This window comes from Dermacentor silvarum, chromosome 7 (assembly GCF_013339745.2).
Source record: "Dermacentor silvarum isolate Dsil-2018 chromosome 7, BIME_Dsil_1.4, whole genome shotgun sequence".
Lineage (NCBI taxonomy): Eukaryota > Metazoa > Arthropoda > Arachnida > Ixodida > Ixodidae > Dermacentor > Dermacentor silvarum.
In genome coordinates this window covers 163298256-163322478 of record NC_051160.1, presented here as the reverse complement: position 1 = coordinate 163322478, position 24223 = coordinate 163298256, and the positions used below count along the sequence as shown (strand labels likewise).

The window sequence follows — 24223 nt, the reverse complement described above, 5'->3', positions numbered from 1 at the left end:
TTTATTTACACAATACAGCAGGCAGCTGTGCTGCCCAAGCAGGAGAGGGTTTACAAAAGATGGCTTTTAGCAGTATATCAAATGAAACATAAGATGTGCTTTCAACAACAAATTCTGGTAAATGATTCCATTCTTCGCTCGTAAGTGGAAAAAAATGATTTCTGAAAGATTTTAGTGCGGGCAAAGTATGACTGGGCTACTTTAGAAAGAAAAATACGTGACGACCTGTGTGGAGCATGGGTAATATATGTGGCATTTGCTAAACCTGTTTGATTAGGAAACAATCAGAAAAAAAATTTCAGCCTGGCGATTTTACGGCGCACATGGAGCGGATCCAGTCCAAGTTGGCCTAACGTACCAGAAACTGATGATGGTGTTCTTTAATGGGAGCAAATAAACCGTGCAGCCAGGCACTGAATTCGTTCAAGTTTATCAACTTCCTTATTACTGTACGGGTACCACCCTATGGAAGCATACTCTAGGACTGGGCTAACGAGGGAAAGATAAGCTTGCAGCTTGACAGATGAAGGTGACTTCTTTAGCTTTCTACGTAGAAAGCAAAGTTTTTTTAATGCTTTGTTGCATATGTTGTCAATATGTAGTGGTTTTCGTTTCAATGTTATTGTCATTGACACTATTTTGGAAAAGTTTATTTGCATTCCTGTGTCGTCGCACCAGTCCGCGAGTTTACAAAGACTACTGTTAAGTGTATCCTGGCATGAAGAACTCCTGACATCGGAATAAATGACACAATCATCAGCAAACAATTTAACCTTGACATTAGGATCCAAATTTTTAGCAATATCATTTACATAGATAAGAAACAGCAGGGGTCCCAACAATGACCCCTGTGGTACACCGGATAAGACAGGCAGGCTGTTAGATTTCACACCATAAATTTCCACAAACTGAACACGATTTTCTAAGTAAACCTGAATCCAATGCACTACATTTTCTGGTAGTCCAAGTGAATTTAGAATTTCAACTAAATTTGCATGTGGCACACGGTCAAATGCCTTTGACAAGTATAGAAATATTGCGTCAATCTGCAGGCGGTCATCTATGCCACTGGCAAAGTCGTGTACAGTAGACAACAATTGAGTTGAGGTTGAAAACTTCCTACGAAAGCCATGCTGAAAATCAACAAAAAAGTTATTCGCTTCCAGGTGGTTAGAAATGTGATGAAAGATCATATGCTCCAAGAGCTTAAAACATGTTCTTATGAGGGATATAGGTCTGTAATTGTTAAGAATAAGATTATCACCTGATTTAAACACCGTATTACCTTGGCCGCCAGTCTTTTGGTACTGAGCTCTGTTTAACGGATGCATTAAAAACAATGCATAGAAATTCAGAAGTTAGTTCGGAGTAGCGCCGAAGAAAGTTATTAGGCAAACCGTCCACTCCAGGCGATTTTTTTACGTCAATATCAAGCAGCATGCAAAGAATTCCCTCGCGACTATTTGAAATGTCGGGAATTGATTAAGATACAGATGGTGTATAAGATTTATGGGTGCAGCGAACTGAAGTATAGTGAATGCTTTATAAAATGTGCCATTTAATTCATTGACGATATCAATAAGATTGCAATTTACGCTGTTGTTTATTAGCTCCTGAACACTTCGATTAGAGTCAGACAGGAAGCGCCAAAACTTGTCTGGGGAGTTTTTTAAGAATGTCATCATAGTCTGGTTATGGAATTTGTCACGGGCATTACGTAGTTTGATTAGTTGCCAGTGCTAAGGATGAACGATATTTATAGACTGTATATCATCAGATTTCAGGAAGGCGTTCGACACTGCATCCCATTCTTTGTTGATTGAAAAACTTCATACCTACAATTATAATCAACAAGTTTATTGCATGGATTACCGAATACTTGAGGGTATTCGGTAATCGGCCCTCGATTCTCCAGCAACTCGGCTCGTCGCGGTCGCCGCGCGGCCACCGCTGCTACAGGCGCGCGTCCGCCGTTGCCTGGTAACTGCCACAGCTGGCGCGCTCACCGTGCCCTCTGTGTGACGTCACACCACGGGCCTCGATTATCCGGCAACTCGCCTCGTCGCGGTCGCCGCGCTCCACCGCAGCCCAGTACCACTACGAAGTGGGGAAGTAGTTTGCACCTGGTTCTTCAGCGGAACTTTGATGAGTATAACTACGCCATTGACGATGTCGCCGCAAAAGCCCATTACTTTACGGATCATAGAAGCGCATTCATTGGTGGGGAAAATGTAGTTTTACCCGTTGGTTGACCACAACATTTCTCCTTTCTTAGTCTAGTGGGAAGCCATTTAGTTTAATAACAACATGTCTAACTACAAGCGAAGCCTAAGCGCAGCCGGGGGACGGTAGCTATTGCTACTTGAATAGGTTTAACCAGAGCTAAACCACAGCCTTTTTTTTCACATATCTTGAAGGGGCAGTGCGAAACGACTAAGTCAAAAAGCAGGAAAGACACAGAACCGCGCTGAAATCGCACCTAACTGCTTTTTGTCTTAGTCGTGTTGCGCTGACCCTTCAAGATGTTAGACCAGTACAAGCTCGCCCAAATGTTGATTCTTCCAATTTTTTATATGTCCTCGGTAATCGAAAAAAAAACAACAAGAATGATATCTTGCGAGTAACGTGAGTGCTATGTAGGGAACGCAAAATGAAAAAAAAATAGTGTTTTAGGACAGTAAGATATCCCGCAATGTAATAGCTTCTGGGCATGAAGCACATACCTTAAGGATTGCGAAGAAGTGCAGGAACGCAGAAATGACGAGTTGGTAGCACTGGGCGCCGCCTTGTTTAAAAGGGGATGTTAGGAGAATGCGATCATTCATACGGATCCTTGATTTTGCAGGCCAAGGTAACAGAGCTCAAAGAGACTCACCGGATCGAACTGGAAGCGCACGAGAGGAAGCACCGGCAGTCCATAGAAGTCCTGGACCGGGAGTGCCGCACGCAGACTGAGCGAGCCGAGGATTTCGAGAAACGTCTCAAGCAGTCTGATTTGTTTCACGCGGAAGAGGTGCTCGCCCGTCTTTCAGGCATTTTGTGTTTTTCTGACAGCATTGCTTGAAACTAGGGATACTGTGCAGCTTGCCTAGCAAGGTGCAGTGCAAGATCCATGGTATAACTGTAGGAATATAAATTTGTCAGGTATATTAAAGTCAGAGATAGTAAATTGCAGTCATAGCAAAGGTTGCGCTGAAGGCGTATCAGAACGATAGCGACGGTGAAGCAATTGCCAACGGCGTTGCAAGTTTTGTAGCTTGATGATGCATGAGACGAATGAATACTGTCAGCGTTAATCAGCGTTCGAAAGAAAAGGTCAGATTTTCAGGTTGTCACGTACCACGGAGGGGTACGCACGCAGCTAGCTCCTCAGAAGTATCGCTAATGTATGTACGCACAACGCCTGCAGTGAAAGCCACAACGCCGCGCTGGTTCCGGCCGAGCCGATAGAGCGTGGAAGCTGAATGGTGCGTCCACGAAACGTGCAGTGGAGTTCAGTGTACAAGGCGTCCGGCAATGAATTTTTTCGAGAGCATGTGTCCTTCAGGCTCGGTCACACTGGGCCGCCAAGACACCGACGCCGATGATCGGCCGACTAGTATGCACAATTTGTCACTGAGAGGCACTCTGTCACACTCGGCCAAAACGCTGCCGACACGACCGACTACTGGTCTGCGTAGTGTACCACTCTGGTGCCGCCGATGCCGACAAAATCAGTCTGTCGAACGTTGTTCGGCGAGTCATCGTGAGATCAGTCGCAGAGCGAAAACATATAGCACTGAAAACTCAAATACCACAGCAGCTGTGCTGTATACGTGTTTATCGTTCTCAAAATGAATGGGAACTGCTTGCGAAGTTGAAATACACGGCAAGCCGCCGGTGTTGAGTTATTCAGCCGGTGTAGATTTTGTACAGTGGAGGGCCTACCTGAGCCTACGTGAGTTCGAGCACCAGATACCGGCGGGCTTGAACTAAAGGTACGCACGCAGCTAGCTAGGTCGACACGACTCTGATATTGGGCTTCCGAGTTCAGTGTAGTTCTGTTCTGGCCATAGATATGTGAAATGAATCACGGTTCACTTCGTAAAATGCGCACAGAAGAACCGGGAAACGGCGCCACGCACGGAAGGCGAGCACCCGCTACCAAAACCTGTAGTGGGAGCCAATTGCGAAGCCCGGCCGCTCATATCAGCTCGAGCGCCTTAGCGTAAAGCGACGCAGCTGAACTGCGCAAATCTGTGGATTTTGTAGAATTTCTTCATTGCTTGATGTTTGCGCTGCATGGTTTCCACTGTATTCGGAGCGAATACCGAGCGGCTGCAAATGGAAACAAAGCACCGCTTTGGTCAATCGCTATTCACACGACGCGGAAAGTTTTGACCCTATTACGAACACAAGCATACATTCGTAATTTAGGCCTTGAGCATCGAACAGCTGAAAAGGAGATAAAGAAAGAGAAAAGTTCTATGATAGTACAAAAGGCATCATCGTTCACAGCGAGAATAATTCGTCTGAGAAAGAACTTACAGCAGAAAATTTGCCGATGACCACTCATATACGTAGCGCGTGGGGAAAGGTGCGCTACCCATCAGTGTGGCGGAATGGGCGGCCCATTCCATTTCATTTCCATTCCGGGAAATTAGAACTTGCCGCAATTCCATTCCTTTCAATTCCTCGGAATGAAAAAAAAAACTTTGCCCATTCCCACTATGGCTGGGCAGTTCAATTCCACTCCTGTAATTCCTTAACGTAAGGAAGGCGAGGTGAGATGGCGCGCAGGCTGGTATGCGAAAACTTCCAGCGAACACAAGCATCCCGCCAGCGTCAATACGCACACAACTTATATAAGCGGTTTTTCGAATATGCGTGCGAGTCGCCGACGGCGGCAGAATCAAAAACAATGAAGTGAAGGATGGGGAGACAGTAGGCGGCCGGGATGAAGGCACCACCGAGGTAAAAACATATAACAAGGCGTAAGGGGGGCGGAGTATGCCGCCGCCGTATTTCCGCACGACGGATACCAACGGCATAGAGCCGCGATTACCGCGAAGAATTGAGACAAACTTCGGGGCGACTCACTCTATAAGGACAGAATTGTAGTAGGCGCGTTGCTTATAAATATACCGGGTTTGTGTCAGCCACGCCAACTGAAAAAAACATGTGGTTGATCCCTCTTATATAGGAATCGGTATAGAACACGAAAGTGAAACGTGTCTTCACAGAAGTAGTGTAATGTTTATTGCACATTGATATATAATGTCTATTGGTGTTTTGTGGCTAAAGCGCCCTTAGGCGTTGATGCACCCACGCTGACGCCTGGTGGCACGTCTCCTCCATCACGACTACCAACGTCGATGACCATGAGCAACCGTCGTGCATATGGAAGCTGCACTACGCTGCACACGCTAGCACAACGCGAAAGACGAAGCACGTAACTGACACACTAATACAACGCGCAAGACAAAGCACGTAACTGAATCGTCACCGAGTCAAATCAGCGCGTACAGCACGTCGTAATTGCAGCCTCCGCGATCAACTTCAGAAACATTTTCAGAGCTAATTGCGGAGGCCACGCTCCGCTGTGCTGAGTACGGTGAACGCCACCTAGGTGGCGTTGGTAGTGCTTCTTGATGCCAGCGTCCCTTCGAATGCTGGCATCGAGGCGTCGTAGTGCTGAGACAACCGAAGCGTTCACTGTCGGTGCGCGTTAGTGTCATAATGCAGTACTTCTCTTTTCTGCTCGTAGGCGGCGGCACCGCCCCGAGCAAGAGCGCGGGTACACGGAGGAGTGTTAGATATATAAGGCGCGTCTGTGTAGCTCTCTGCAAATGCGTTTGTGGCGCAATGGGTTAAATGCTCGGCGATCTATCGTCGCGGACCGAGAGGTCGTGGGTTCGATTTCCAAATTTTGCATGTTTGTGGAACTTTTTCTTCTGGTTTCTTTCTTTGTATTATGTTCTATGACGTATTTCCGTGACGGAAATACGTCAGTGAAGTCTTGGTGGACCCCGGCATAAAACACTTTCGTGTTAAAATACTGCTTTATTGTTAAATTCGAGACTCTGACTTACTAATGTTTGAGCGTGGGCTGGTTGGTTCTTCGGCATATTTTGACAAAAAACAGCGTGTAGACGAAAAAGCGATCTATTTTCGGAAAAATACGTAATTCCATTGCCATTCCATCCCCCAAAGCGTTGTCGCCATTCCATTCCCATTCCGTACTGGTGTCGCGCAAATGTGGAATGATTCCGGAGTCATTCCAATTCCGGAGTGGTAACTCCGTAACAATGCAACCCATTATGCATGTTTTATTAGTATTTCGCCGTGCCTATTAACAGGTCAATAAGGACGTAGTTATCTTGCTGGCAGCTTTAGAATTTAATGAAAGTATGGGAAAGCTGAAAGAATCTGGTGATGGGGGAACAATCGGCTGGTAAACGTGCGCAAACTAGCAGCTTACAAATCCCTCGTGAGGCCTGCTCTAGAGTATGCATCTGTTGTCTGGTCACCTCACTGCGTATCTGATATATCAAAGCTTGAGACTGTGCAGAAGAAAGCTGTCAGATTTATTTGTAATCGGTACGATCACAATTTCTCCCCTTCTCTGCATGCTGGCCTGCTATAGCTTAAGCCGTTGGCGCACAGGCGCACGTGTGAAAGGATATAATGTTGCACAAAATTGTACATGCTTCTGTCATTGTCGACGTACCTGTGACATTTGCTAGCTCCTCGGCGCGTGTAACACGAAGAGCCAATCCTTTAAACATTGTTCCCATTCGAGCTGACTTAAATAGCTTCAAATTTTCTCTCTTGCCATTTACCATTGAATTGTGTAATAACCTACATACTCATCTCCGGGAATCGCCACCTGAGCGTTTTGTAGACAAAGTCCGTTTACATGTGACATTTTGATTGTATGTTGTCTTGATGTACTTACCCACTCCTGCTATGTCTCAAATCTGAGACAGCAGTATTTGTAAATATACAAATAAAGTACTGCGGTAGGATTTGGCAGTGTATTATGCTTATTACACCTGATATGTGCAGGTGATTTTATGTCATCGTTACTATTCTGTAGCCTGTCATACGATATAGCTTAAGTATTGAGTAAGTATGAATGTACAGTGTAACATCGTATAGGTACCGCTGACGTTGCTTGTCGTAGGGTTGGTGAGGTTTGTTAAGCTTTCGCTGAGACTGCCTTTTTCCTCTCTTAAGAAAATGAAAATGAACCGATTGATTGATTGAATAGTTTATTGAATAATCGATTGATTGATTAGATCTAAAGGTCTAGAATAGACGAACCGGAGGTGTAAAACAGCCAGATTGGTGGTACCAACCACGTAATCGTTTCAAAGCTCCTGTTGGTAAAAGCCTTCCATCCACCCGAAAAACAAAAATACGTCGGCATCCGTTTCGCAGATGTCAGTGTGTTGAACGCCTCTCGCATTGCGTGCAGTTGAGACAAGTGTTGCGCGAGTGCGCGGAAGCTGCTGAGGCGATGAAGCGGAAGCTGACGCAAGACCACGCGGCTGAGGTAGCTGCACTCCGCGATCAGCTGGACGATCAGCGAAAGGAGAGCGACGCCATCGTCAGTGAGAAGTCAGAAGCACTCGAAACTTTGAAGGTACGTGCTGTGTTGGCATCTCTTCTTGTTCTTGAAATGGTTGACGGTGCCACATATATGAGAGAGAGAGACCAAAAAAATCAGTGTCGATTTAGCGGTAAATGATAAATACCTTAGCATTACGCCGCACCTCTTTGAGAGCCCGAATGTATGATTGAAACCGCGTTCGCCACATTGCAAAGTGTTGTTGAAGAGCTCATTCGATCCACGTCCTGCCTCTTCGATGAGCCAAGTGCAACTGACGGCAAACCACCGTCACTTCCACTACGTATGTCCCAACTATCATGCACCAAGTTTTAAATATATGCAAATGCCACGTAGCTGGAGGGAACCATGGTAATGTTGTTAGCCGTCGCTTGGAGTTACTCAGATTATTTCTTGCATTGCGCCTAATTACGTAATTAGTAATAATTAATCAACTTCTCGAATATTATAATTAGATGAATAGTGTCAATGAGAAAATTGTAGCGAAACATGAAAAACTCCCAATACAGCTTTCTGTTGCTCAATACGTGCTACATAAAAGTGTTTCTCCGAGCGTGAAAGAAGCCCGCAAATACACGCAAAGTTGCCGCGCCGCTGGCCGCTCGAGGCACTTTTCGTGCATTCGGGTGCTTCTTTCTAGGGACGTCCTCGTGAAACGTGACCGGAACAGTCTAACGTTTTCCGTGTACGGAAAGAGCACACACACAGGCAGGTATCTGTCTTTTATTTCACTGCACCCGACGAAGCAAAAGAGATGAGTGGTCGCCTGCCTTGTCGGCAGAATCAACCCCATTTGCACAACGCCACAAGGCCTGGCTGCGGACCTACACGAAGTCAGTAGTCAGCGCTAGTCACTCGCTAGTCACTCGCTAACAGCGCAATTTGAAATGGTAAAAGCCGCGACGGCGCACAAAGAGCAGAGGTAAACGACAAATTGATAACAGTGGCAATCCTCTGAAAACTGGTTACTGTCAAAAAGCAAATTATGTTGATGTGCTAATAATACTAATTGCTGGGGGTTTACGATGTGAATGGAAGGCATGACGCGGTGGATGCTCTACATATATGGTGATTGTAAAGGAGGAAAGAGACGCCTACTTCTGCAGCCCTTAAGGGAGCACGGCGCAGAACACGCGTTTGTTCTCCGCCGTGCGTTCACTATCCGTGAAAGCGCGCGTCCCTCGCGCTCTTTCACTCGCACATACAGCGTTCGGCGGCGCGCGGCGACGATTTCATCTCCATTGACGTCATACGGAACCTCACGGCGACGGCGACGGCGACGGCTACGGCGACGACGACGGCGACGCCGACGGCAGAAATCTGCTTTGGAGTGTCCATATAATTGCTATCGCAATAATAACTTTTAGGCAGTGCATTAGGTGCTCACATGTGTCGTTGAGGAGCTCGACTTACAGCGCCATACGTTTGCTTCAGAATGCGGCTCGTTATGTCTTGCAAGAAGTCTGACTCCTCCGATCGTATACCTTAATGCATTGCCACGTGTACAGCAGGCTTTCGTCTTCACGTGTTACAGGAGTGTAACGTGCTGCAGAATTTTTTTCTTCATGCTGTAGCAATATCGCTGAACTGAAGATGATGCACTGAACTATTGAAGACAAAGGTTGTCATTTTGCTTCCAGGATGACGACAACGGTCGTTGTCAGCATAACAGAAGGGACGGACAAGAAGAACCTGATTTCGAGCACTTAACTGCTCTCGCAGTAGAACGAGAACAGATAAGATAGACGAAGACGCACGTAGTGATCCGTGTGTCTTCGTCTCTTTTTTCTGCGCTGCGCTTTAGAATGCCTCTTTTGCTTACTAATTTTACATTCATTTAGTAAAGAACCATTCATTTCACCATTGCTTCCTTGGCTTCATTACCTGAAGGAGTGTGCTGGTCTGGGCTGGTTGGTACATCATTAGGACGGGAACAAACAGCGCTAGAACGGGACGAAGTGAGTAGACAGACATTACCTGTTGGTTTCCTGATGTTCTAAGTAATGAAATTGAGCCTATCGTTTGCACAGGTTGTCTTAAAAACACTTCTTGATTGGCTAGTTGGAGAAATATAGCTATTAGGACAAAATAAAAAAAGGCACACATACTAAGAGACGGTCACGCAAGACTAGCGCCGAAACTGCATTTTTTGTGTTCGGGTGTAGAGGTTTGAAAGCAGTACACGTAATAAACGCGATTATCGTGTCGACATCGCATTTCGATTGTACTATGATGACCACGGAGGAGGCTCCTCTGCACTTGTCAGCTTCCGACATAGATGGGAGAAAGGCCTTCTTCAGTTTCTCTGGCAACACCTTGTGTCAGTCCCAAAGCATAGCCAGGTTAACCTGGCGTATTCAGTTTCTCAATCAAGTTCTCAAACTTAATCACTTTCTCACTCAAGTTTACCGTTTGCACGAGTGCCCGTTTAAGGAAATGGTGCTGTGCAAAATCAACGGCACTTCATTCACTGTGTCAGGACAGTAACTTTAGGAAGATGCACCCTTAAATATAATATTCACTATGTAATTGCTTACCCTTCGAAGTGAGCCATCATCATCCTAATTATTGTTATCATAATTCTTTACTTCTCATTTAAGTGCCCCGACTGGTGTATTACATAAGAAGTGAGCACCGAAAGGAAATGGATCACTTGTTTTTGTGCGAAAATAAATAGTTAGATATGCAGACCAACAAGCAAATACCGAAACGGAAGCGTTTCGACAGTCGTTTTCGATAGTAGTAAAATGAACAGTAGGGTAAGCACAAGAAAGCGAACTTATTTAAAGAAAATGAGACACAACTACTAACAAACTTATATAGTTAGTAGTTCCCAAAATTATTTATTATAATTACGCTCAGAGAAGTGCTTTTGGTGGACTGTTCTAGGCTTCGATGACATTACAGAGGAATTAGTAGCTTAACTCGTAAGTTTTACCATAAAGGCGTTGAATGCTCAATAATTGAAAACGCAACGAGATGTTCGTGAGTATTGAGCGATGCAGCGGAGGTAAGTTATGATATAATTTCAAAGGACATGGCATAGACACCACAGAGTGCACCGTAGTGTGTACGACCTTCTCTTATTGAGGTCTGCCAGCTCTTAAATACTTTCCAAGAGCATATACTAACATGCCAAACACACAGCTGTCTTTCAACTTTCTCATATTTATATGAACAATGCACGTCTCATTTGTGGCCTCAGGCTGAGAAGAAGTTAATGCGACACTTGCAGTTGAAGATGGAGGAGCTGAGCCAGCTGGAGGAGGAGCGAGTAGAGCATCACCGGCGCGTTGAATCCCTGGAGCAACAGTGCAAAGAGTGGGCTGCGACTGTCAAAGACCTTCAAAAACGTCTCGACAATGGCACCAGAGAGCGGCAGAAAGAGGTGCAAACTTCGGTTGCCATAATTTTCATCGCCTGTTGTGGGGCTACTTGGTTGTGCATCATGGGGAATGTTTCACAGCATGATCCGACGAAATATAGGACAAGTAGGACCACACAAACCAGTGCACATCTGTGTCACCTACTCGTTTTCTCCTTTCTTTGTTCGCGTTGTTAAAAGTTCACGATAATTTTCAGTATTTGAATAAGCGCGCAGCAAGTAAACTCCCCGAGAAGCACTATTTATTTTTTTCTTTAGTGCGTTTAAAGACGAGCATTAGCTCTTTTCGGGGGTACTACTTTCTGCATATAACTCCTTCATATTTATAAGCCGTGCACCAATAATAGGTATCCTTCAAGGGAAGAAAATATGGTAATATAAATCACCGGTGGAAAGAAATATTGAAACACGGATAAAATTTCCAAATGCTTTAGTGTACTCAGGGCGTAGCATGGGCTTCGTAATGGGTGCAGCAGAACCAATCCAAAGTCAGAAAAATCAGATCGAAGAACGTGGCTGCTTAAATGAAAGGTGCTACAAAACCTATAAAGTGGAACTGGAACTAAAGTCCTGCGATTCAGGGCTGGATGAAGCCGAAGTATATATGCTCTGGTTTAGAATGGGACCATTACTGAATAATTCACGAAGACGACATGCTTAGATCTTTTTTACAAATACATGATAATCATTGGGAACTAGTGCTGATACTGATGCTTAGTTTTTGAGTGCCGAATACGGCGTCATCAGACCATGGAACTAAAGATACGAATGAATACGAACTTACTAAGTTGCAGTTGTCCACTGCACATGTTTGGCTTTGATTTCTTTCATAAAAGTGTACAGGAGTATCATTTGCGTTAGCTGACATGGCTGAGAAGTGAGTGTTATTGTACTGTTATATTAATTATGATTTGCGTAAGAATACGATGTGACGAAGCAGCTGCTATGTTGGCTGTATGCATAGCTATAAGGCGGCAAGATGGTTGGCTTGGATGTAGTGAGACCCTTTTTATGCAAGACATTCGCTGCTGTAAAGCTGGCTATTCACCTTAGGTGTGAATCACGCCATATCTTTCACATTGAAAAACACTAAATCGAGCAGTGCATTCTTCACTTATTAAGGCAAAAGTCTTAGATGGCACATGGGTCGAAAAATTGACCGTGCGGTGTTAGGCCACCAATATTCATTGACACCAAAATTGATGGTGCGGCCATTGATGGTTGAACCCACGGTCATTACCCTTGGTGTTAATTAAAGCAAAGTTAAATAGGGCACTCCAACCCACGACCTTTGGTGGGACGAAAATTTAATGACACCAAAATTGATTGTGCCACCACTGATGGCCGCAGTCGAAGCCATAACCTTTGGTGTTAAATAAAGTGAAGTTAATTGAGGCACATTAAGATAGAGTTAATTAAGGCACTCGAACCCATGACCTTTGGTGGGAGTGAAACCCACGACTTTTGGTGTTAATTAGGGCGAGGTTAATTAAGGTAGAATTAATTATCGTAGCATTAATTAGGACAGTAGAACCCATGACCTTCGGTGGGAAAAAACAATAGGAAGTAACAATGCATTCTAATGAGAATGTCAAGTAATGTAATGAATGTCTCGTGAGCATTCAGGCTTTCACCTTCATCCTCTTTAGTGTAAGCAAAAGTGACTTTTGTTAGCAAACTATTTGTCTTTGTAAGCTGCTTTGTTAAAGAACTTTTTTTCTCTTTCATGACCCTTCCTCGACTTTGCGGGATACCGCAGAATCTTTTAAAGCATAAGCTGCCTTTTTCGAGCTTCCCAGCCCTGTCACGCAAAACATGTAATGCCTTGTATCCGCACAAAGATGCGTAATTTTCAACGTTAAGATATTTAATGGTTATGCTAGTGTAAATGTAGATGATTGGTAGCTTTTTTAAGCAATAAGGAACATTTTAGTGTAGAAAAATAAAATACGAGAATACCCATAGAGGGCTCCTTAGAAAATGCCTGGGGAAGCTTAAAGTAGGGGTGGCCCAACTAACAAATTGGGGGTGGGTCAATTTAAAATTTGGAGTTAGGTCAACTTGAAAAATGGAGGTGGCCAGCTGATTTTTGGGTGTGGGCCAACTTAAAATTTGTGGGTGGGCCAATGTGAAGTGCGGGGTGGGCATACTTAAATTTGGGGATAGGTCAATTTGAAATTCGGGGTGGGTGAACTTGAAATTTGGACATGGGCCAAATATCAATTTGGGGGAGGGGCAACTTGCAATTTGGGTGTGGGCCAAGGTGAAATCTAGGAGTGGGCCAACTGAAATTGGGGGGGGGGTTGGCCAAATTAAATTAGAGAGTGGGCAAACTTGAAATTTGAGGCTGGCTCAACCTAAACTTTGGGGTGGGCCAACTTTAAATTTGAACATTGGCCAGCCGAAATTTGGGGATGGGCCAACTTTAAATCTGGGGGTAGGCCAGGGCTGACTTGGAATATGAGGCAGGCCAACTTAAATTTGGGGATGGGTCCAGTTTAAATCTGGGGATGGGCCAACATAGATTTGGGGATGGGCCAACTTGAAATTTTGGTGTGGGCCTACATGCGATATTGTGGTGGCCCAATGTCCAAAGGAACACTGCTGAGCTTCCTTCGAGAAATGAACACCTAACGGGAGAGCGAGCGTGCTGAGACGCTTGGCACATTTTCATTTGGCCTTACAAAGGCACAGTCAGAACGCAAGCGAGAGCTGTGTGGACAGGGAACGCGTGCATAACAGGCTTGCGAGAGAAACAGTGAGGGTGACGTGGCGTCATGGCGATGCACTCTCCCCTCACAATTCACGTGCTATAGACTGTGCTAACTGGTGTTCCCTTTTGCCCGCTGCTCCATCGAGGTGCGCTCGTGCCTGGCGTTCTAGCTCAATTGGTAAAATTGCTTTGTAGGGATCGGTTGTGGCAAGAAAATTTCATAATTGTCTTTAAGCACTCTTTGCTATCGGAAAGGTCATGGCTAGACACGTCCATAAGCTAGGAAAGGCAAGTAAGCAAAACTAAGTGAAAACGAAGTCACTGCCGAGGCAAACAATGCTTACGTTTTAGTAGACAACTCTCAGAATTTCTGTAGCTTTTTGCCGACCAACTTCGTTTTGTAAAACTGTGACCATGACGTGGAGTTCTCTTTAATTGTATTCTTATATGCATGGGATGGGTCGGTTTATTATGGATGCTAAGGGGGGAAAGTAATATCCTATTTAGGAAGTGACTTTATATTCGCGGCTTCCTCAGTGTGCAACTATTTTTGTTGAGCAAGATATCAGGATAGTTTCGACATACTAATTCAAGGGCGTCTAGCTGACGAAAAAGTAGCGGTCCGCTGGTGTCCTGCTATATTGTTGTGAATGCAATTCAGGTAAAATAGCCCCATATTCACGAGGTAGTGACGGTAAAGAATCAGGAACACTACCATAAAGAATTATTTCTAGTCTACGATAATGATACTGGTATAAGCAGCACATCTCAAATTAGACTATGTGCAGATGACGGCATTTTATACGGGAACATTAACAATACATATGACGCTGCTGCCCTTTAAGCTGATCTTGATATAAAAGGCGCATGCGTCTGAACGCTAACAAGGGCAACTCTATCCAGTTCAGTAGAAAGAGCATTAACACAATATACCTCTTGGAATCCTCGCTGACAAAAATTGGCTAACCACGTAAAATACTTAGGAGTTTTCGTCAAATTAAACATGAAATGAACACACAGAAAACATAAGCACGAGGAACGGCCGCGTACTAAGTTTTCTCACACGGAACTTCCAAGACGCGCCATGCCATTATAAATAAAAATTACTCCATCTCCCGCTAAAGGGAACCATGTGTGGATACGAAGCAGCGGGGTGATGCTTAGCTTGAGCCGGGAGATGGTTTCGTGGCAGCGGCCCGAGCGCTCATCGCGGCGCTGCACAGGAGAGAGAATGAGGCGCGTGCGCTCCGTCATTTTCATACCACGGAACCACCATGGCGCCCCCAGCGGAGTATGCAGCTGTCCCACCAGCTATCGTGCGCGCCGCTCCGGATTCCTAGAGGAGAGAAAGGGGGGAGCGTAGGAGAGGAGAGAGAAGGAGAGGGGACGCGCATGCGCTGTGGGGGTGTGGGACGCGGGCGCCGCTCTGTACAGTAGAGGATTCCTAGAGGAGAGAAAGGGTGGAGCGTAGGAGAGGAGAGAGAAGGGGAGGGGACGCGCATGCGCTGTGGGGGTGTGGGACGCCGCGGGACGCAGGAGGGACGGATAAAGCCCCCGCTATAAGCTTCTTCGCATCTAAAAAGTTTTATATTCAACTAACGTGCGCCATATATCACCCCGCAATTGTTTGTGTTCACTGAGCCTCACGTTGACACACCTTCCGCTTTCTCCAATATATGTTTTTCCGCACGACAGTGGTAGCTGATAAACTACGCCAACTTGTCATCTGTGCCAACAAAGAACTAAGCATTTCAATATATTTTCTTCAAAATTTCTGTGGCATTGGGCATGTTACTAAGGATGTTGATTGCGAAGTTGGCATAGTTTATCAGCTACCACTGTCATGCGGAAAAACATATTGGACAAAGTGGACGGTGTGTCAACATGACGCTCAGCAAACACAAACGATTTCTGGGGGATACCAAGTCGTCTCACCTAGCAGTTCATTGCCCAAAGTGCAGTTGAACTGTCAACCTTGTAGCGACACCATGGTGATATTATCGAGGCATCGAGCGAAGTCTGCGGGTGAAATAATTGGAGCTTTTCACATTAGAAGCGAAGTGGAATGCTTTTTCAGTCAACCGTCAATTCGGCTATGGGACAAATAATTTGAATATCTGATCAGCACGTGTGGCAACGTTTGATAGGAGCCGATGACGAGCTTCAAGTTTGAGATTGTGCCCGGAAGACAGCAAAGGCCCGGGGGCTCGTCACGTGCTTTAAGATGTGCGGATTTCTTTCTTTCTTCATGATTGTCTAAATATATTTCAGTTGAGAGTCAATGCCTGTCCTGCGTTTATTTTCCTATTCGTCCTTCGTCCTAATTGTGATTGCTTGACAGAAATTCACCATGAGCACTTACCAACTCGCTCGATTTTCTATCCTAACACGTTCAGACCACTTTTCATAACTTCTTGTATCAGTGATTTTCTGTTCACTGTGATCTGAAGCAAAAAACGATAACAAAAGAAAATGAGTACAAGTTGATTTGCACTCCCAACGAATTTCGTTAGAAAAGGGTGCTTATGTACATTCAAAATGTATACAAAATTCATGAGTATAAATCTACAGTGAAGCAATAACTCGAACTGACAATATGGCCGAAGGAAAGCCTAATAATGAAACCGGCTTTACGCATTGGGATTTTTTATATGGTCAAATTCACTATCACACATTCTCAGAGTGAACACTGACATTTGCCGGAATAAGAAGCTTCGTTTTGCAAGTTTCGTCGGGGACTTAGTGACCTTGCTCCTGGGTTTAATTAGCAGCCCTGTGGCTAATTAACCCCTGTTGCCCTTCAAGATAGAAAAAGCTGCAGAAATTCTGAGAATTGAATACTAAAGCGTAAGCATTGTTTGACTCGGTTGTGACTTCGTTTTTGCTTAGTTTTGCTTACTTGCCTTTCCACCTTAGCACATCTATCCATGGCCTTTCCGGTTAGAAAAAGTGCTTACAGACAATCGTCAGATTTTCTCACCGTATCCGACCCCTTCAAAGCAATTTTACCAATTGAGCCAGAACGCCAGGCGCACCTCGATGGAGCAGAGTGGGTGAAAAGGACCATAACACCAGCTAGCAAAGTCTATAGCACGTGAATTGGGGGAGGGGGGAGATTGCATCGCCGTGACGCCATGTCACCCTTACTGTTGCTCTCACAAGCCTGTGTTATGCATGCTTTCCTTGTCCACACAAGCTCTCGCCTGTATTCTGACTGCGCCTTGGTAAAGCCCAATGAAAACATGCCACGCATCTCAACGTGCTTGCTTTCCTGCGAGGTGTTCATTACAGGAAGGGCGCTCAGCAGTGTTCAATTGGACATTGGCCCACCCAAAATTCTGATGTATGCCCACCCCCAAATCGATGTTGGCACATCCCCAGATTTCAACTTGGCCCATCCCCAAATTTAACTTGGCCCACCACCAAATTTTAAGTTGGCGAACCCCTGAATTTAGGTTGGCCCGTGCCCATTCATGAAGTTGGCCTACCCTAAATGTGGGGCCTACGCCACATTTCAAGTTGGACCCCCCCAAATTTAAGTTGATTCCTCCTACCAAAATTTCAGTTGGCCCACCCCTAATTACAGCTGGTGAGCATTAAAATTTAATGTTGGCCCACCCAGAAATTGAAGTTGGGCTATCCTCAAATTACAAGTTGGCCCACTCCTTAATTTAATTTGGCCAAACACCAAATTTCTGTTGGCCCGCCCCTAGATTTCTACTTGGCCCACCTCTAAATTTCAAGTTTACCCACCACCAAATTTTAAGTTGGTCCACGCCTAATTTAAGTATACCCACCCTACATTTCACGTTGCCCATCTCCGAATTTCAAGTTGGCTCACCCCCAAATTTTAAGTTGCCCCCCTCCAAATTTTAAGTTGACCCATTCCCAAATCTCAGTTGGCCCACCGCTACTATAAGCTTCCCCATGCATTTTATAAAGAGCCCTATGCATCTCTAGGGGTATTCTATTTGTATTTTCTTGCTTTAAATTGTTCCTTATTACTTAAAAAAGCTACGAATCATCTACACTTAGACATGAAAATGGTTAAATATCTTAACTTTGCAAATTAGCGATTTTTGTGCAGACACAAGGCATTATTCGTTTCGCGTGACAGGACTGAGGAGCTTGCCAAAGAAAGCTTACACTTTAATAACAGGCATGCGTACAGCTATGAACCTGGCAGGGAATTGAAGTTGGTGGTACCTTTTAAATAAATGAAATTCACATTCAAACAGTGGGTAATTTGGACAATGTGCTCGGTTTCAATACACAGCTATATATGCCAGATAAAATGGTAAAGAAATAAGTGCTTCAAGAATGCTTTAAAGGGCAACTCCGGTGATTTTTTGACCATGTCAAGGTAATGGAATATTTAGGTTCTGAGACCCCCCTGTCACGCGTGTGATAGAATTGTTCCGCAAATTCGAAAATAATTTCAAATAAGCAAAAAAGCGGGAAAACGCAACCGAAATCTCGCCAAGTAGCCGAGCAAGCCTCTTCGTGCGACTTCACAGGGGTGCCCCGGTGGGGAAGGCGCGCAACGCATGCCGGTCTCCCCGCAGTGTGAACGAAACCGGCGAAGAGGAGACGCTCATCTAATTTGGGACCGCGCCGGACTTTTGGGTGATATTGTGAGCTGCACCACCTCTTCCGATCTGTCAAACAGTGAAACATATGGTTCTGACGAATTCAATAGCCACAAATCGCCGTTCGCATTTGACCCACCACGACGAGAGCCAGCGCCTATGTGCAACATATCGTGCTGCAACATGAAGACCAAGCGTAGCCCTAACCACTGATTTTATACGTGCTGCATGCTATTTAAGTGTTTTACCCCTTCTCAGGGAAGCGCTTGGCTTACTCACTGTAAGATGTGGAGGACGACTTTCCGCATTTGTATCCCGCAAGAACACAGCTGACAGTCAAAGCATCAATCCGGTATATTGTTTACATCGGCAGGTACAGCGACCACTCGTCGTTCGCTTTAGATATAATGCTATCCGCTTATTAGTGACAAGAATTAATGTCAGAACATAGCAAAACACAATGATTTTGTGCATGTAAGCACCCTTGGACATTGAATCTGAGTTTTGCTGATATGAGAGACCACACATCTTCGAAAACAGATTGCGGGAGGCCGTACGGGAGCGTTGTTATATTGCCTACTTATCATTATTCGTATTCTCTTCATGAACGCAACGTATCCCATATGTAGATACAGATGAGCACTATGCGCGTATGATCGTCCATGTAGAGAACGCATAGTTTTCGTGCGGAAACGCCGATGTGACACCGTGGGCAGTTGACCGAGGCGGTTGTTTACGCTACAATATCGAAGGGATCTCCGCTTGCGGCTCATTTAGGGCATACGAGGCAAACAGTGCATTTCGGAAGCTAAATAATGAGTCAGCACAACAATTATTACATAAAAATAAAACCATGTACCTATAGTCACATTTAACTTAAGGAAGCACTGGCGAGTGTGACTGGCCGCCTTCGAGAACGGCAATTTACGGATGTTCATAGCGCGTCGTGTCGTCACTTCTAGCTTTTTGGCGTGTGCACTGCACGAAAATGAGGAATAGTTTATTCCAAATCAGTATAGTCAAAGCTGAACTACAGAAGCAGTTTTCTTCGTCCTAGTGGCTTAATTAGCTTTAGGTCTGTTGCTTAGGTCCGTCAGCACTAGGCACACGAAGTCGGCTGAACGCGATCGGCATCGGCTCAAACTGTGTGTGCGGATGGCGAGGGCTGAGGTTCGTGCAGCCAACGATGCAACAGCACTTACCACTCCCAATCACGTGCAGTCCACAGGGAATGCAATTTCTCGCGACAGCAACTTCGCGCGCCAAGCACAAGCTCATGGTCATCTCGTCGACTCCTCCACGCTCTCATCACTGTCGTCTGCATGATCCGGACATGCTTGGAACACTACTGACGTCACACACAATGTGGCCTGTAATTGAGGAGGAGTTGAGGTAGGGTGTTCGAGGCAGTGAGAGAGAGAGAGAGAAATACGTTTATTCAGTCATAAAAAAATAGAAAATTGTACTTGTATGAAAAGGCAACCCCAGTGGTCTTTCCGGTGAGGTGCCTAGATTAAGTTAATGATTTCGCTTCTTATAAGGTAGGTGAGCAAGCTGTCATATATAGCTTTGCGGTGTTGAGGGGTCCCTCTAGGAAGGATCCAGTCATTGAGAGTGGCGACTGAGCTCTGCAGCCCAGCAAGGCAGATTCTTCGCAGTGATGACAGGCCAGGACATGTCCATAGCAAGTGGTGTGAAATAAATTCATTTGTAGAAAAATCTGTACAACTCTCAGACCTGCTTTTTTGAGGACTTGACCCAGCGAGTTTCATCGGCAACCGTTGACATGGAAAAATTGCCAGAGTTGCCCTTTAATGAACATGTCTTTCTTAGCAGTTTTAATTACTAACTGACATCAATGCCGGATGTTTCTTAATGTTAAGATAGTTTCAAGATTATGAATGCCGGTGGCTTTACTCTTCTTTATACATTGAAGAACTAGGAAACAAAGAATTGCAGTTTTCTTACATCTTTTGGATCAGCCCACAGTAAGAGTCTGTAACACAAAAAAAGCGTGACACCTTTCCCATAGGAATACATAAGGCTCCATAGAACATACCTAAGAAATTTGGGGGTGGTATGGTTGGGGTGGACAAACTTGAATTGGGAGTGGGTCAGCCTAAATTTGATATGGCAGTGATGTGGGGAATGGTCCAACCTAAATATGGGGGTGATATCGGCATGGGCCAAATTGAAATTTGGGATGGGATAACATGAAATTCAGTATCGGGAAGCATTGCGCATATACACAGACAAACACAGGAAAAAAAGAGACGTAAATGGATTCCAGGGTAGGCCAACCTAAAATTGAGGGTAAACCAACTTGAACTTTGGGGTAGGCTAACCTAAATTCGGGAGTGATATGAGGGTGGGTCAAGTGTAGTTTGGGACTGATATGGGGTAGGCTAACCTGAATTTAGTGTTCATGTGGGGATGGGCCAAAGTAAATTTGGGGGTGATATGGGGGTGGGCAAACCTCAATTTTGAACTGATATCAAATCAAATCAATTTATTCTCCAGTTTACATTCTGGACGGTCATTTTGGGTTAAAAGCTACATACGTAGCTTGACGTGACCCAAAAGACCAGGCAAGGCAATATCACAGCAAACAGTGTGCGCACATGTACATAATTCACATAATTCCAACTGTCGCAGGAATTCCTCATGGACGAAAATGCATTTAAAACAACACTACATTAGCAATACAAGCTATACAAAACAATCAAACAACAGCTATACAACATAGCATGAGACTGAATTCACAAGGTTAACATTTGCTAAAAAACAAAAAACAACAAAAAAACGAAACAAGTTGTACATTACATACTCAGAACCATACACACAGGCAGAATAATAATTACATCAGATACATTACAAGCGTACAAAGTAAGAGCGGAGTTCTTTCTTACTGAAATTATCGATATTTTTGTACTTGTTCAATGTGAATGGCAGGTTATGTGTTAACGACTGATGCTTATAGAGTGTTCTGAAGTATGGAATGGACCATATCTGAGGATTTCTTGTGTTCACATTAATGGGGCGTCGCTCTACAGAGGCTAATTGTTCTATGTAGCTCCAAGCTAATTCTGATGAATATCGTGCACTATGTAATAAACGATAAGTGTATAGGTTATCAATTCGAATAACATTATACTTAGGGAACGCTTCTCTGGTGCTTGAATAATAATCTATATTTCCAACATAGCGAATTATCTTCTTCTGCAACAAAAGAACTTTATGTATGTTAGTTTTGGTGGTTGTACACCATATTAAAGCGCAATAATATAAGTGTGAGTTAAATAATGCATTGTAAATCTGCACTTTGGCTTTTATAGGAAGTATACTACGGCATCGTGACACAACCCCTGTCACGGAAGAAAGCTTTTTACAGAGATAATTGACGTGCATGTCCCAAGAGAGGTTTGAAGAGAAATAAACGCCAAGAATTTTATGATTGTCAACTATTTCTATTTTTTGACCTTCAAAAGTGATAATATTGTTTAACTGCAGTAATTTGTTCTTGGAGCGAAAAATAATTATCTTAGCTTTAGTTGCATTAATTTTAATTTGGTTTAACCGAGACCAGGTAGATAGGTTTTCTAGCAGTGCATTACATTCTACTGTTAAGTTGTGCACGTCATTTCCAGATAGCATGACAGTGCTGTCATCAGCATATATAATGAATTGAGCTTTAGTATAAATATTTACAATGTCATTGATGTAGACGTTAAATAAAAGCGGTCCTAGTACGCTTCCTTGTGGCACGCCAAATCTGTTCATTAGGAAAGACGACATGTGACCGTTCGCGCACACAGCCTGGAATCGGTCACTTAGATAAGATTTAAATAGAGATAAACAGACTCCACGTATTCCGTAACGCTCTAGTTTTTCTAATAAGATACTATGGCTGAGGCAGTCGAATGCCTTACTAAAGTCTATAAATAACGCAAGCGTATAGATATTCATTTCTATGTTTTTTATTATGTTTTCCTTTATTGACAGTAGGGCTGTTTCTGTTGACCTGTGTTTCCTAAATCCACGTTGTGCATTAGTTATAACACCAAATTTATCAAAGAAATTGACCATACGAGAGTGAATGATTTTCTCGAGGCCCTTCGAAAATACAGGCAACACCGAAATTGGCCTATAGTTGTTTGGATCATGAGGACTACCGCCTTTCAAAATTGCCGAAACTTTAGCGTACTTCATTGCTTTGGCAAAGACGCCTGATTGAAGCGTTAGATTGAATATGTGAGCAAGAACAGGGGAAATGGAAGTTATGCAATACTTAATGGGGCCTAATTGTAGGTTATTGATGTCTAAGGCCTTACTGTTATTTAAGGATTTAAATGTGGTACACACTTCATTTTCGTCGGTAGGCTGAAAGTAAATGCTATCGGTTATAATACTAGCATTTTTTGTTCTAGAAGTTGCTGCGAGGAGTGAATGGGCAGAAGGAATGGCAGCGTTAATGAAGTGTTGATTAAAGTAATTGGCAAGGGCCTCACCCCTCAATTCAGTACCGTCATGAAGTATACTGGGTGGAACGCTTGTTTTCGTGCGATGGCCAAGAACGTCATTGATTATTTCGAAGGCTGGCCAACCTGGATTAGGAGGTGGTGCAACCTGAAATTTGGAGTGTGCGAACCTGAATTTGAAGGTGTGCCAACCTAAATTTTCGGGTGATATGGAGGTAGGTCAACATGAATTTGGGGGTGGGATAACCTAATTTGGTGGTGGCCCAACTTGAAATTTGGGAAGGGACAACCTAAATTTGGGAGTGATATTGGGATGGGCCAACCGAAATATGGGTGCGTTATGGGGTGGGCCTACTTGAATTCGGGAGTGATATGAGGTGAACCAACCTGAGTTTGGGGATGATATGGGGGTGGGCACACCTGAACTCGGGGTTGATATGGGGATGGGTCAAACTAAATTTGGCGGTTATATGGGGTAGGAAAACTTGAATTTCGGAGTGATACGAGGTGGCCCAACCTATAATTTGGGGTGGACCAACCGGAATTTGATATTGAACCAACTTGAAATTTTGGGTAGATGCCTACCTAAATTTGGGGGTGGGCTAAGTCAACTTGAAATTTAGGAAGGGCCAACCTAAATTTCGGGGTGGTATGGGGATGGGCCAACATAAAATGGGGGTGATATGAGAATGGGCTATCCTAAATTTGGGGTTAATATGGGGGTGGGCCAACGGGAATTTAGTGGTGGTATGGGGATGGGCCAACTTGAAATTGGGGGTGGGCGAACTAAGACAGAAAAGCACAAACTAGAGAAAGAAAAGGATGATCCGAGCGAAAGAATGCTGGGCATTCAGAGACAATTCTATGAATTTCTGTAACTTTTTCTCCCCTTCTACATCACAATTTGTGCAAACCCTAAATATATTTGTAAAAAAATACATTGTAACCTAACACTGCGTTATCTCATAACAATTTGGGGAACCCCCAAAAAACCCCAGGCAGCTATACCCGCAAAATGCTTCACGGAACGTCGATTCTCACATAGCCAGGGATCTACTTATTTTTATACTTATATGGAGAGTGGCGAGACAGTGGCTGGCATTCTTGTGCATATTTGCAGGCTGCTGAAGTTTCAAGCAAGTGGCGAGGAAGGGAAGAAGCATTGTTGCAGCTTATCGAAGAGCATGAAGCAACCATCACAGCCTTGCAGGAGGAGGTGCAGAACAAACGAAGCACCAAAGATGCTGTACATAGAAAGATGTCACAAGAAGTAGAAGCTATGAGAGTAAGTACGGTTTCCTGGTATTGTTTGTCGGGCGAAAAGTGCACAGAAAAAACATTTAAAATTATATGTGTGCATTGCTGGGTACAGTCACACAGTTAACTTATATATATTCGACCTGGTATCGATGACAAGTGTGCAGATTTTATTTGGATTTGAATAGC

The 24223-nt window shown here is 44.3% G+C and overlaps 1 protein-coding gene across 5 annotated transcripts in view; it reads left to right on the top strand.

Annotated features, from left to right (window-relative positions):
• LOC119458642 (protein Hook homolog 1-like) overlaps positions 1–24223 on the top strand; it is a 140847-nt gene that overhangs the window by 99114 nt on the left and 17510 nt on the right. For 2 of the 5 annotated variants that reach the window (XM_049671330.1, XM_049671329.1), the window contains 4 exons: positions 2846–3013; positions 7460–7627; positions 10818–11000; positions 23898–24062. In XM_049671330.1, the coding sequence (XP_049527287.1) occupies positions 2846–3013; positions 7460–7627; positions 10818–11000; positions 23898–24062 (684 nt within the window). The remainder of the gene's footprint in view (positions 1–2845; positions 3014–7459; positions 7628–10817; positions 11001–23897; positions 24063–24223) is intronic. The other 3 variants (XM_037720488.2, XM_049671331.1, XM_049671332.1) reach the window with 3 other exon arrangements.